General features: G+C 41.8%; 1 protein-coding gene across 8 annotated transcripts in view; it reads right to left on the reverse strand.

Moving 5' to 3' along the window:
• Positions 1-1,028: 1,028 nt before the first annotated feature.
• Pde7a (phosphodiesterase 7A) overlaps positions 1,029-13,359 on the reverse strand; it is an 88,215-nt gene continuing 75,884 nt past the window's right edge. For 4 of the 8 annotated variants that reach the window (XM_030252456.1, XM_006535405.4, XM_006535408.4 and 1 more), the window contains 6 exons: positions 11,597-11,728; positions 11,021-11,112; positions 8,878-9,022; positions 8,177-8,273; positions 7,609-7,689; positions 2,585-5,762 (listed from right to left, as the gene is read on the reverse strand). In XM_030252456.1, the coding sequence (XP_030108316.1) occupies positions 5,557-5,762; positions 7,609-7,689; positions 8,177-8,273; positions 8,878-9,022; positions 11,021-11,112; positions 11,597-11,728 (753 nt within the window). In that variant the 3' untranslated portion in view covers positions 2,585-5,556. Of the gene's footprint in view, positions 5,763-7,608; positions 7,690-8,176; positions 8,274-8,877; positions 9,023-11,020; positions 11,113-11,596; positions 11,729-13,359 lie in introns of all 8 variants that reach the window. The other 4 variants (NM_001122759.2, NM_008802.3, XM_006535406.4 and 1 more) reach the window with 3 other exon arrangements.

Raw genomic sequence — 13,359 nt, forward strand, 5'->3', positions numbered from 1 at the left:
AAAGATTCACATCTCAGGGAACTGTATATGTCAGAGAGCGGTATCTTAGGGGGGGAGGAGCAAGAGCAGTTGGGATGTCATCCTGAAATACTGCTATTGGCAGCTCAGCCTAACTGAATGTTCAGAACAGAACAAGGATCGTGTTACTCCTTCCAGGGATCTGGTAGGAAACTTCAAGAGACCCTAGCACTGTAAGGGAAGGGTGTCATGATTGATGAAATGAATTACCAAAGAATGCTCACAGCAGCCATTCAGTTAGCTCTTACTATCCATTTGTCTTTATATGGTAAATATTTTAGAGGTCAGAAAGCCACTCAAAAGATTTGGTATCTTGGTGAAGGCCTTAAAACCATGTCTGCCATGTGTGGACACAATGCTTCAAAAAAACCACACTCCTGCTTCCCAAGGAGAAACTGTGAGGTGTAGAGGAAAGGAAACAAGAAACAAGCAAGGGGAAGCTCACAGGATGGCTGAACTCCACTTCATGCTTTCTGAAGTTCAGCTTTGTAAACCTGGCCCCCAGCATGAGGCTGAATCCTGTGTATTGAGCCCGTTACCTGTGTACCTTAGAAAACTTAACCCCTTCCTATTCTTAAAATGATTCTTAAATGGAGAACCCAGTTTTCTGTTAATCTTCAACTTTGTGTGACAGAACCCAGGGACCTTTTTTTATGGCAGACAAGAGCTCTACCGCCGAGCTATGTCCCTACACCCAGGAACTTTCAGCTCTTAAAAAATGCGTGCTTGTGTAATACCCTTCTCATGTAAGGCCCTAACTCATTAGAGGAGTAGGTCCTTTGGGTAGTGGTTATGTCCAATGATGGAGATCCCATGATAGGATTAGTAAGAACACTAAAAGTGAGAAAATTCGCTCGTTCTTCTATTGGTCACATGAGGATAAACTAGAAATTAGCAAGTCTGTAAACTGGGAAGGATGCCCCTCGTGGAATCCCACCAACCTGGCACCTTGTCAGACTTTGAGTCTTGTGCTACAGCACCTAAAGTAAGCTGACAGGTAGACTTTGATATTTCCTTCAAAACTTTATATATTTTATAAATTTTAGATAAGATAAAAAACTTTGATACTATTACAGTTTCCTGAAATTTTTTACAAGACATGTCCAAACAACGAATACTTCAAATTTGCTATACACCCACACACACACCCACTCACTCTTAAAGACAAGTAAAAGATAGCTTTTTTTTTTTAACAGATACTACTGAATCAAGTGAAAGCCACAAATGACTAAGTCAACAGGTTTCAATTTAAGTCAACAGCCAACAAGAAGCTAAATATTGAAAAGAACAGTGTTTGTCTTTACCTTTCCATCCTACCAGGTTCTAAAGATGGATTCCAAGATAACTTACAAAACTTAGACATAAAGTTTAAAATGTAATTGATAAAGTTAGTATTTTACTCAAAGTATCATTTTCAATACTTGAAACTGTATATTCAAATTTGAATGCTAAGTGACTTAGCATCAAAAGACACACATGGTATAAGTTTCCTTATTAAGCTAGTCTCTCAAACAATATCCCAGCATTACCCCTCCTAGTCAGTTCTGAAAACTAATTACAAGCACTTTGTACACATTTTTCTTTTACCAAGACAATTTGAACAGAGACCCTGGCTTGTAACTTTTAATGCTCTCTAAAAATTGAACACCTAGTTCCATGTTCTGCATTCATTTACTATACAACTTCAGCATTACATTACTGAACTACTTCCAGTAAATAAATGTCTTAGCAATAACGTGATAAAGGGTACATAGAACTCCACAGTAACTTGTTTACTGATAGCCCAATTTACATCTGCCCACTACCCTGCACACTGAAGAATGTGAGAGACCTTTTATGTTCCTGTCAGTTCACCCCCATGCTGCTCCTCAGTGGTGGCTCTCTCTCCTGAAGACCCTTGGGGGTCCTCTCGATGCTACGCAGGTTCTTAGGACACAATGGCTGCAGTTTCAAAGTTATGCTTCAAAAACATGGCAAAAGTGTGGCAACTAGTTTGCACATTTAAGTTACTGACCGTAAGACATAAGCTTGAGTCCGGCAGCGGTGGCGCACACCTTTTATCCCAGCACTTGGGAGGCAGAGGCAGGTGTATTTCTGAGTTCGAGGCCAGCCTGGTCTACAGAGTTCCAGGACAGCCAGGGACACACAGAGAAACCCTGTCTTGAAAAAACAAAACAAAAACAAAAAACTAACTAACTAACTAAATTTAGAAAAGGCATTCATTTTCAGAGCTGTGAAGGGATTAGTGCACCTCTAACCTATATCTCAGGTACAGGATATTTTTTTCCAAGTTTGCAAAGGACAAAAAAAATGTAAATTTTGCTTTTTTCTTTTAATACGGAGATTCATTACAAACTAATATGTTTAGAGTACAGTGTTGATGACCATGTTAGGACAAGACTTGTTAAAATTTTTTCTCACCTCTAGAGCAGAGACTCCCTAACCTACCCCAGCGCCCCTTCAGCAGTGGGCCCAGATTCCCAAATGGCTGCTACATACTCAAAAATTCTTTGAAGTGTCCAATATATCATGAAATACCATGAATTTTGTGCTACTCTGAATTTGCTTTTTTTTTTTTTTTTAATGAATTTGCTTTTTAAAAAGTGACCTAAATGGTTCCTTAAATTCTTGTAGAAAACCCAGCTGATCAAGGAAAATAGGTTGAGGCAGGTAATTCCCACAGCTGCAGAAAACAAATGTGATGGGTTTGCAAGCACCACTAAGGTGACCCTTTGAGAAGCTGAGTCAGGAAAGCTAAACCTTCCTGCTATTAAACTTGAACACAATGGAGCTGCCAATCAAGCCAATGTATAGAAGCCGCTAGCGGCAGAGAACCTCTAGCATCCAGGGGAGGAGGAACCCAGTTCACAGATATGATAGTAGCAGCTATCTCCACAGGGAGATGGATGCTTTAGGAAACTTTGTGTCCCTTGCTCAGAATTCTTGCTGAGGAAACCAGCTGATCCTAATTTGGCTTCTGAAGATTTACCTAAAGGGAGAAAGATTGGTAGTTATGTTTTTCATTGCAAATTAAAATACCAAGACTTTTCTTTGCAGTTATCAGATACTGTGTGAACTTGTTTAAGGTAATGTTAGCTTGCAGGAGACTTCCTCAGACCCCGGACGGTCAAATATGCTGTCACTTTAGGAGGGGCCAGTGGCTGTCTTTGGGTAATGACTATTATCCTGTACCCATGCTAATAGGAGAGCCGAATGTGGGCATGGGTGACCACTTGAAATGAGGCTAGTATAAATTGAGATGTACTGTAAGTTTAAAACACACACTGGATTTCAGAGACTTAGCAACCCACTTTAATTATACTAAAAGAAAATATTTTGGATATATTAGAATTACTAAAGTTTCAGCTTTTCTAGAAAACTGGGCAAACATTTGAGTGGGTTCACTAACACTTGTACTTTCTTCTAGGAAGTAGGAGCAGATACGTCTGATCTAAAACGTGAACGGTATCCCTTCTCATGAGTTAGGCCTGGGAGGGCAGTAAGGCCACTCTATTGGCACTGTGGATGGTGGCATACACCTTTAATAGTAGGACCCAGAAGCAGGGAGGTATCTGAGTTGAGGCCAGTCTGTCTACATTGTTACCAGGCTATCTGAAAGAAAGAATTAAGTGGTTATTACTTACTGCTGTAAAAGGCCAGGAATACAAACACAACTGCTATTTTTATCCCTTTCAAGGGTGTGATTTCTTAGGCAATTTCCAACAAATGCTATACAAGAATGACCAAACGGAACCAGACCTTGCCACACTTGTACGGTGCAGAGTGAGGCTCATACACTCCAGGAAGACAAAGTCTGCATACAACTTAGACTTCAAAATACCCAGGACTGAACGGGAGAGGCAGCAGCTAACTGATCACCTAAGAATCCAGCATGTCACTTCCAAAGGACTGAGTGGTAAGGTAGAGTGCAAAGATTAACCAATGAGCAAAGACCGGTTTTATTTGTCAATCAGAAGGTGAAGCAACAGGCACGTGTTTAAACGAGTGTGCCCAAGCCTTCACACATGGCTTTACACTCAAGTTCTCTCCCAAGATGGCTGTTGCAACAAACTGTAAACATAATGAACAGTCTTAAACAGTAACAAGGGAAATAGAAGGTAACTAAAAGAAAGCACCGTTTCTCTTAAACTAGGTTACAGTTGTGCTTGCTCTACATAAGACCACTGAAAACAACTTACAAAAGTGGAATGTTTTAAGTCTAAAATTAGTCCTTAAATTTTATCCTAGAAAACATCTACTCACATCAAAAGGTCCGCCAAAGGGTAATGTTTCATCAAAGTGGGGGAGGGGGGACAAGAAAACAATGCACTTTTCAAATCAAAATGAGAAGTTTGGTCACTTAGCTTTGTGCATAGTTTAAGGCATCTGGAGCAATCTTACAGCTTCACCTACCTTCCCCTCCCCCAAGTGTGGCTGCTCACTATGTCACATTCTAGAACAATAAATAAGAACTTACACTTCTAATCCTTTCCCACATGGATGGACAGAACATGCACAGCCATACATGCACAAACATGCACGCAAACACACATCCATACAGCCATACACAACATACCTCTCACACACTGCAGCGAAAGGGACTTTAGTACCCTTGATTTGAAGGACACACTTCCCTAGCCCACTTTATTTCAGATTGGCAAATCCCCTGAGCTGATTATGGTATGTTAAACATTCCACCTTTTGCTTGCATGTGTAGGTCAAGTGTACAGTAGTGAAAACAACATGCAGTGTCTTCACTGCAGAGTCAGAACACAGCTAGGACAGTGGTGTTCCTTCCCTCCCACCCCATGTTAAAAACTAACAGTTAAAAAAGGAATCTGCATTGCCAACCACGCTGGAGTGAAAAGCTTCGTGTGGCGTCTGTGGTAAATAAATGCTCAGTCTCCAGGCACAGAGCAGAGCAGCAGGTGGGAGGCGATGATGACATTGACATCCGAAGAAGAAAAGGCAAATGCTGCGAAGAGCTGCAGTCTCCAGCTCAGCTGAGAACGGTCAGTGGTTCCTTCACAACGATGCTCCGAGGCAATTTAGAACCAATAGTTCAGATTTGATTTGTAAACATTTGATTGATTCTTGCCAGAGGCAGCAGAGGCTGGGCACTTCACATTTCTGTTTTCTCAGAGAGAATGTAGTGGAAGGGACGGATGCGCTGTTGGACTGGACTGGTTGCATCAAGATTGCTGCTGAGGTTGAGTTCAAGTTTCAGGGCTTGAAGGACACACACTCTGAAAGCACATGGCACACCTAAAACATCATCTTCCTTCGTTAAGAACCCTTTGTGGTTCTCCTGCTGAGCTTTACAGACTTAAGGTTTCATACAAAAGCAAGATGCATATTGCTGTATATTCATGTCTTACCATTAAAACGTGCGCTCGTATGATCTAACAGAAGACATCTTGATAGATAATGCTGGCATCATCCCCTTGGAAACCTCAGCAGTCAGAACCAGTTCTTCCACTCAAGACCATTTCACATTTCCACAATGTTGCAGGAGGGAGTTGTCCCACTGGTTCAGGGTTATGATAACCGATTTTCCTGAGTTAGTAACTGTGAGTTCAACTCAAATGCAGCATTGGCATCCTCGCTGCTGGGCTGTTGTCTCTGCAGTCCCTTCCAGCTGGCTTTATTCAGCCCCACATGTCCAAGCATCGTCTGTGACAGCCGTGTGTCTGAAAACCTGGCCCACTCTGTAAATAAAGGCTCCACTAGGTAAGTCATAAAACCTTGAGAGACAGAGGAAAAAGCTGTTAAAATATGTCTTGAATTAATCTTTAAAACATCTAGAGTTTTAATGTTCTTCAGTTCCACTCCAGTGTCAGCCAAAATATTAGCTTTTAAAAGGTCTGTGTGTACATGTGATTTACAAATTGGGATTTCTGAAGTATTCAGTGGAGCTCTGGTCTAATCTATTTCTCTCAGCTGAACAAGCACATCTTAAGCTAACACACGTGATGGCCATATCAACTCTACGGGCACTAGAACACAATCCAGGGAGACAACTGCTGGCCACTTCCTCAGGGATGGAATATTACACCTGGCATGACTTATTTAACTCAGAATGTACAATGTCAAAATTTCTAAGAGATAGTATTAAAATAATAAAAAAAATAGTTTAATATTTTCACTACTAAAGTGAGACTGTCTAGAAGACGTGGGGGTCAGAGGACAGCTTGTGGGCACTGGTTCTCTCTCCACCATGTGGGTCCCCGGGGTCAGGCTTGATGGCAGGGTACATTTACCCAGTGTGCCATCTCAGCAGCCCCCATTTTCTTCTTTGAGAGAGTCTCACATGTCCCTAAGGATGACCTTGAACTTCAGGTCTTCCCTCCTCCAAAACTGGTGAGATTTTAGGCATTTATTGTTATGCGCGACTAAAATCATAACTTAAAAAAAACCACATATTTTTATTTTGTGTATTTTATATATATTTGAGTGCTTTCAGGCAGAGGCTACAAGAGGAGGTCATAGCCCTAAGGGCTGGAGTTATGTAGGAGCAAACTGAAGTGGGTGCTGCTAACAAACCTCAAAAGAGCAGCAAGTACTTAACCACTGAGCCATCTCTCCAGCACAAACTACAAAGTTTTCAAAAATCACTTGAAAGTTCTTTCTTTAGGCTAGAGTAATTTCCTCGGGCTACAAGGCATTTACGGGAGCTGCATGTACCCACTCATGTAGCTTTCTCTCCCTTGCCTACAGTTCACTTAGTCTTTGAACTTGAGTAGCTCTCCTTGAGAATCAAAACAGCCTTTCTATTGCCTTGTTAACTCCACCCAACAGAAAAACAACTATCCGGCTTTGCCACGGAGTCAGCACTGATTCCCACAGGCGCAGTACCATGCAAGCTGTGCCCATTTCCTACATCTCTGTCTGACACAGTCACGTCAGTCCCTGCTGTTCATTGTAAGCACAGCAAAGGTGTCAGTGTTGCTGCTGTGTCCCCTCCCAACTGCATTATGACTATGCTAGTCCTGAGCTTTTAGAAACTTGACCATCATGATGTTTATCAACAACCTTCACGATGTTCAGCATAAATTGTAAGGCCCTTCCCAATCCCAGGTCCCCATAATATATTCAGCCCAAACTCTAGAGCTGACATCTTTCTCTGCTTTCAAAGCCCAATGATACACTCAGCCTTAGGCAGTCCTTCCCGGGTTCTCTGCGAGCTTCTGTATAGTCACAGGACATGTCCCCGTGCTTCCCAGTACATGGTGAGCTCCCTCAACAGTTCCAATGTGCTTCCCACCTCTAGGCACAGCGTGGCCAAAAGCAAGTAAAGCTTGTGTGAATGTAGTGCTCTGGAAACCTGGCAGTGGGGACTGACTGCCTTCAGGCAGGGGAAGGTGGCTTTTGGAAGGGACATTTGAGCCATCAAGAAAAGCCCCTGAAGCAGACAGGAGGGGCTGGCAGAGCAAAGGGTACATACTGTGACAATGGTTAAGATGTCCTACAAATTACAGTGAACATAATTTGATACTTTTGTTTTGAATAATTTTCTAGTCTAGTCTTAAGAAAATCAAAACGAGTGATTTTTTTTTTTTAAACCAGATGCAACTAAATGTGCATAGTTACCAATCTGGATGTTGGCAATAGACTCAGTCTGACGATCACAAAGTGGACTCACACCCAAATGGTACTTTTTTTCTATATCTCCTGTAAATTTAAGAAAGAGAACTGTTAAGATGCAACACATCTGCTGGTTAAATCTATAATGAATACCTTCACTGCTATCTATGAATTTACTGGAGGAGCATTACGGAATCCTCATGAAAGGATTAAATGTTAACTTAGTGACACATGGAAAGCTTGCTAAATTGGACCAAACAACAGTTTTTGCTGGGTGTTCCTCCCAAGACTAATGCTGTCAGTTCTTTCAGACATGCTTCACATGCTCCTATGATCCTGCTCTCTACATGGTGAAGTGATGGGGTAGTTTCAGAGCAATCTTTCTGCAGAGAAGTTTCCAGCCTACTTTCTGTGCCATCATGAATACCCAAGGTCACTCAGTTTCAAATCACATTTCGTCTGTTACTGGTTATACATACATGAAGTATGAATAGTTGTTAAAATATAATGCATGTACTGTGAGGCTCTTATACATGGCCGGGTCTGAGTTTATCCACATGTGTCTATAACCTGCCTTGGTGGAAGAATTCCTCCGTTACTTTTTCACTCCACTGCTTGCTTAATTCCCAGTTCCGACATGGGTTACAAATATCAGCACATTTCAAGGCCATCTAGCAAACAAAATATTAAAAGGGTGTTAAGGAAGAAAAGATCTCATTGTACCAAGTTTAAATCGACTCCAGCAATGGGGAAGAGCACTGAAGAGAGAGAGGAGCCCCTGACATGTTGTGTTCAGTGTGCATGGGATCCAGAACCAAGTAAAATTAAAAGCCAGCAAAGAAGAGGAAAACACTGTGCAAGAAAAATCACTGTGACATTAACTTCATGCTGCTACTGATCTACCAAGTATCGGTGCAGAAGGCTCACAGGGAGCTAACTCTGTAGAATTACCCTTGACAATCCAAAGGAGACACAATGACTGACCAGTCAGAAAATACAAACAAATCCAGAGACACCATATACTCCTTGCCCCTCTTTTCATGAGGAAACTCATCAGAGTAGTCACTGTTGACTGGACGGCATTCTCAGAAACCCTGAGTAGGAAAAGTCCCAAAGCCACATGCCTCTCCTGTATGTTCTGGAAGGGAACGTGCTGTCTGTGGAACCTCCTTCCTCCCAACTTACCCTGAAAAAAAGATCTGCTATATTTCATCCTTGTTCTACCTGTCACATGATTTACCCTGGAAACAATCTTTGCAAGTTGCAGAACTTTACCTGTAGAACCAAATGCCTATGTCTGCCATCGTCAAGGTGTAAGTCACCTTTATCCAAGTGAGATCTAAACAATGACAGGTACTCGTTCTGGCGACTGATATCCGTGGCTAATATCAAAGCACCTATCTGAGCCTCCATCTCTTGCCTGGAATTACAGAAATAATGAGACATTTAGTACTTTCAATTTATTTTCTCTCTTAAGTTTAAGTATTCAGAAAGCTTTACAAAACCCTAAGATACTCTGAAAGTTGCTTTGAACTTGATATATAAGAAAGTATTATGAAGAGTGCATTTAAAAATATTAAAATAACTAAAGTAAAACTAAGAGTTTTCAGGGAAATACTACAATGCAAAGATGCCAAAGGAAGCGTCTTTATGCGTCAGCCAAAGTCAAATTATTTGCTTAAAAGGAGGGAACAACCAACCTAATACCATTATGCTGTTTGAGAAAATTCTTAAGAATTTTCTGAGATATTCTTGTATGTATAACAAACAACTTTGTCTTATTTTTTGGTGCCTAGGACCTAAAAAAAGATTCAGGCAGAGAAAATATTAATTGTCTAGTGAGACATCTGAGAAAGATGCTTAATGCTTAATGAAATAAGCATCTTAATAAAATTCTACTCAGCAGTTTGATCAAGGGGCCAGAGATGGGTTCAGCAATTTATGGTATAGGCTCTTTTTCTAGAGGTTGGTTCCCAACTCCCTCATGGCAGCCTACCCATAAGGTAATTCCATTTTCAGAGAGTTCCTCACTCTCTCCTGGCTCTGTGCTACCCACCATGGATGTGGTGCATGGATATACATGTAAGCAAAATACACATGCACCTAAAATAATCAAGAGTCAGTTATCTGTGTAAGAATATTCAAATTTATCTGGAGGAAAAATGTCACATGTTAATACAGACAGCACATATACTGCATCTTTTTAAAAACGGCCTCATATGAGATTTAAAAAAAAAAAACCCTCAACAGAGTCACAATAAGATTATCTTGGTATTAATGGTAACAAGAAGACCATTGAGATGGCTCACAGGAGTCCTTGCCTCCTGAGCCTGATGGCCTGAGGTCATCCTTGGGACCCCAGAGGAAGCAGACAAAGGACTGCTGAAGGCAATCCTCAGACCTGTTGTGCCACAGCACACCTGTGCTGAGTACACACACACACATTTAGTACATTCGGAAAAAACCAAACAGGTTCAAACAAACACAATACTGAATATTTAACACAAAGTTTAAAATACCATGCCGGCAAGGTTTGAGATGTTTTTGCCAACACCATCATATTGGACTTATTTAACTTTAGTGTTTCTTCTTATGCCACCAAAATGGCCTTAGTCCTTAGTATTAAATTATTTTTTAAGCTATTTTCTGTTGTTTTATTCATTATCCTTCACGACAGCTCCAAAGCGTACATGAGGGCACAGGGCCTTATTATCCTTGTTTTACTGGCTTTGCATATGTTGTGGTCTGAATATATCTTGTTATGCACTGTCACTTTCTGTGTAATCTTTCAGGTATGCACCTGAAACCTTTATTAGAAAAGGTACGTACACCCACTGAGCCATTATGTGTGAAGTGACTTTTACAGTACTCAAAAAGGGGTATCTTTCATAAAAATAAATAGCCAATGTAAAAGCGACAACTACGTAGCAGGCTTAAGAATTTGGGTATAACTTCCTTTGGATTTCCAGTGTATCTGTGTTTGGCTCACATTTATGTATGTGTGCCATGTGTAGATATCTGTGAGCTATCATGTGGGAGCTGGGAACTGAACCCAGATCTTCTCCTAGAACAGCAAAAACTCTAAACTGCTGAGCCCTTTCTCCAGCACCACAATTTTGATAATTTTGTTGTTGTTGTTGTTTGTTTGTTTTGCTTCTCGAGACAGGGTTTCTCTGTATAGCCCTGGCTGTCCTGGAACTCACTCTGTAGACCAGGCTGGCCTCGACTCAGAAATCTGCCTGCCTCTGCCTCCCAAGAGCTGGGATTAAAGGCGTGCCACGCCCAGCTAATCTTGATTTTTAAAAAGATACGTTTAGTTTAATGAAACGGGAAGCTATGGAGCAGCTGAATAACATATTTTTATCTTAATTAGTAACTTTATTTCCATAGGCAATGCATTTGTTTTAAGCCACCTTACCTGCTTTCCAATGGCAAGTGTGAGAACAAACCAGATTCTCTTAACAAGCCCACTGCAGATCTCCAGTGGTGATTCTCCAGGACTGAGGAATTCTACAAGAAAGGGTCTCTTGGTTACCCAACAGTCATTTCTGCACACGAAGAACCATTTGTCAGTAATAATTAGCTTGGTTAAAGCATTAACATTCATTGGAAATTTACTTTGACTCCTTTCATTTCCTCAAAACATTAAATAGTGTAGAATACAGAACACTAAAGTATTGTTAATTTATTTGTGCGTGTGTTTATTTGTGGGTGGGTGAGTGCATTTGTGGAGTGAGCAACGTGCACCCATGCATGTGTGTAGAGGCCAAAGGCCAACCTTGGATTCGTTCCTCAGGAGTCATCCACACTGTTTTTTTGAGAGGGTCTCTCTCTCTCTCACTGGCTTGAGCCTCATGGATTAGACGAGGCAGGTCAGCTAGTAAGCTCAAGGGATCCTCTTGTCTTTCTCCTTAGTGCTGAGATTTTAAGCACATACTAAAAAACAAGCAACAACAAAGCAAACCAAATTAATTTCCAATGAAGCGGTACTGACCTTGTATAAAGTTGCTAGATAATGGTTGGTTTTAATAAGAAACGGCTGATTAACACCTGGGTGATCCAGATCGTGAGTGGCGGCTGCAATTAAACTCAGCAAGATATCCCAAGGAGTGACAGAACTGGCAAGCTGAAGCGGAACAGAAGAGTTAGTCACGCACGTTCCTGAAATACGCTCTCCACCACAGGAGCCAGTGGGGACAGTGGCTCTCCTGCTCTGCCTGTTAATTTCTCAGTGGGACAACTGCTAGGTCATGAAGCAGCAGCCTTGTGGTGCTTCCCTGGGACAGTGCAGTGCAGGCTGTGTTCTGATGCACGGTGCTGCCGCCTGAGGGACAGGGCTCACCTGATAGGGAGGGCTTCACTTTCATCAACTAAAAACAGCTAAGGTAAGAAACAGTCTCAGAAACAGGACTCTAAACTGATATACGGGGCTGAGTATTTTCATTCTACCAATAGATGGCCACATTCAGGACCCTTTTCACAATGCATTCATGCCAGAAAGGGAATTTCATTAATAGCAGCAATGTAACTTTACTCACCAAACTTAAGAAAATAACCATTATCAAAGTTTATTAGCTGACTATAGGTTTCAGCAATAAAAATGGCCACCTTCAGTCTAAATTTTCAGGTCAAAACTCCCTTCCTTCCCTTTCCCCTTTTCCCTGCCACGCACACTCCAGTGAAGTCTGTTTGACAGGCTGAGAAGCCTGGCAGCACTCACGAGGCATAAAGTTTCAAAAGGAACTCACCTCCTGGAGTTTTGGCGTTCTCATTAACCCGTATACTCACACCCTATCCCTATCCCTGAGTTAGTCTAGTGTTTGGACCCACGTGCTCTCTTTTAGTATTATTTTATTATAAGTGTCTTTTAAGATTGAATTCTGACATAGCTAAAGCCTCCCACCAGTGTTCCAATATTCCAGAAGCCTAACCGAGCTTGGAATCCGGTAGGAATGCAGGAAGGAAGTTACCTATTCAGTAACTAATTAAGCATTACAAAAGACAGAGCCAGCAGCTCAGGGCTGGTCTGCAGAGTGTTTACCATGAAAGAGCCAGGGAATCCCACTGAGATAGAAATCTTCAGTACAGGCTACATTGCACATTAGAAGCAAGTTGGTTAATTCTTCTGACAAATGGAGATTCTCCACAGACACTTAAAAGTTAAACTCATACAAGAAATTATCAGGGCCCAGGAAATAGGGGGGTTGTGGTATTGCAGTATTCATGAGAAGGTCTGCTAAAGTAGAACCCCTGGTGGTGGGCTTAACAATAGACTAGCTTTACACCTGTCTCCCTTCTTAGTGGCAGTGGCCTGGTCCTTCTTTTGATGTACGCATTCCTTTTGTATTGTGTCACTGTAACTTGGTGGATTGTATCTTGTTATTCTTCTGTATAAAAAGTTTGATGCTGGACTTGACAAAATACATTCAGATTCTCTGTGTGCATCTGTGTCATTCCCGCCTACTCCTTGCCCATCTGCACCCAGAGACCTGTCCAAGCAGACAAGGGGACCCAGAGGGTCTGCAGCATTCCTCTTTCCCCTCCCCTTTCCCTTTCCCTCCCCTTTCCCTCCCCTTCCCCTTCCCCTTCCCCTTCCCCTTCCCCTTCCCCTTTCCCTTTCCCCTTCCCTTCCCTTCCCTTCCCTTCCCTTCCCTCCCTCCCTCCCTCCCTTCCTAGCAGCATGTTGCTTAGGACATCAATAAATGTACACTAGTAAGAAAAACAACTCGGCAATTACCAATTTCTGACAGGCAAGGG

This window comes from Mus musculus, chromosome 3 (assembly GCF_000001635.26).
Source record: "Mus musculus strain C57BL/6J chromosome 3, GRCm38.p6 C57BL/6J".
Lineage (NCBI taxonomy): Eukaryota > Metazoa > Chordata > Mammalia > Rodentia > Muridae > Mus > Mus musculus.